This window comes from Lucilia cuprina, chromosome 2, assembly GCF_022045245.1.
Source record: "Lucilia cuprina isolate Lc7/37 chromosome 2, ASM2204524v1, whole genome shotgun sequence".
Taxonomy (NCBI): Eukaryota; Metazoa; Arthropoda; class Insecta; order Diptera; family Calliphoridae; genus Lucilia; species Lucilia cuprina.
The window spans coordinates 65,226,935-65,228,650 of NC_060950.1; the positions used below are offsets into that span (position 1 = coordinate 65,226,935).

General features: G+C 25.8%; 1 protein-coding gene across 1 annotated transcript in view; it reads right to left on the reverse strand.

The window, feature by feature from the left end:
* The window catches only part of LOC111688474, a 22,161-nt gene that overhangs the window by 13,255 nt on the left and 7,190 nt on the right, over positions 1-1,716 (reverse strand). Inside the window, exon 2 of the mRNA XM_046956082.1 lies at positions 595-680. Coding sequence (XP_046812038.1) covers positions 595-680 — 86 coding nt within the window. The remainder of the gene's footprint in view (positions 1-594; positions 681-1,716) is intronic.

The window sequence follows — 1,716 nt, forward strand, 5'->3', positions numbered from 1 at the left end:
CTATAGACTAGACTATAGACTAGACTATAGACTAGACTATAGACTAGACTATAGACTAGACTATAGACTAGACTATAGACTAGACTATAGACTAGACTATATAATCTAAACTGAATGCTAGGCTTAAGGCTAGACTGTAGACTAGACTATAGATTATAGGTTGGACCTTACACTAGAATATAGACTTACACTAGAATATAGACTGAAGTAAAGACTAGACTATGGACTGAACTATAAACTAGACTGGACTATAGTTAAGAGTAAAGACTGGACATAAAACTAGACTATAGACTAAATTGTACTGAATATCAGGTTATTGACTTGAAGCTATGCACTATATTTTAGATAATTTAAAAATCCTTATTTCTTTAGAATAGGTTTTTAAATAACACACGAAATGTTATTAATTTTATGTAGTTATTATTTAAATCTTTTATATAAAATATTACCGTAATTTGTTTTATTAATGATTTATAGCTAAAAAAATATAAATATTTGTAATTCTAATAAATATAATTATTCATACGAATCTAAAATCAAACTAATGTTTACGTATTTTTTTATCAGTATGAGATGCTAACTTTTTTATTTTACAATAATATTTGTACAGGAATCTTGGCAGTAATTTATTGACAATAATAAATGATGAAGACTTTCCTAGAATGCCTAACTTGGTGGTGCTGTAAGTATGAAAAAAAATATTTTAAAATTGTTTTATTAACTAATAAGATTTTTAGTTATAACAAGCAGTAATTTCTAATAATGCAGAGAAAATCATAGTACATATGTGATCGTTTAGAACAACTATTTTAAAAGTATTTTTAAAAGTCATTTTAAATATATTCCATACTTTATGGTGGATTTGTTTTCTAAAACCACTTAACATCTCTTATGGTTTTATTTTAATGTTTCTTAATGTATAACATGATTTTCTAAGCATTCTTAGCTTATCGAAGCGTTTTAAAATTTATAGATTTTTTTTAATATTAATATTCCTTTGTTTGCTTACAAAAATGTTCCATGTAATAATATTGAATAGTTTAGATGTCTGTAAAATAATTTTTTTTAACTGCATATGAATTTTTATTGCTTTCAAATAATCTGTACTTTTCTGTATTTGCAGTCTTTTAAAACGTAATCAAATCATGAAAATCTCGTCTGGCGCCTTTACAAATTTAACTGCTTTAAAAATTCTGTAAGTATTTTTTTTACATTTTACAAATTTCCTTTTTATTTCTAGAATATACTCAATAGTTTTATGGTGTAATTTTTATTTTGGAGTTAGAAAGAGTTGTGCTAAAGTGGTGTAAACAATATAAGGGGAGTCGGAAAAAGTTTTAAGGACTACAAAGGGAAATTTCACTTTACAGTACTTAGACTATAAATAAATAAATTTTATAAAAAAAAAAATTAATAAAAATATATAACAGATGAGTAGTTTACATGATGTTAAACATAGTTTACATGGAGTAACCAATGAAAAAGGAAGTGTAAACAATAGTTCAAATTGTAGAAGCAATGACTACTTTGAAGTGACTATGACTTGAATATAACTAGAATATGACTAGACAATTGACTAGATTATGACTAGACTATGACTAGACCATAACTAGACTATGACTAGACTATGACTAGACTATGACTAGACTATGACTAGACTATGACCAGACTATGACTAGACTATGACTAGACTATGACTAGACTATGACTAGACTA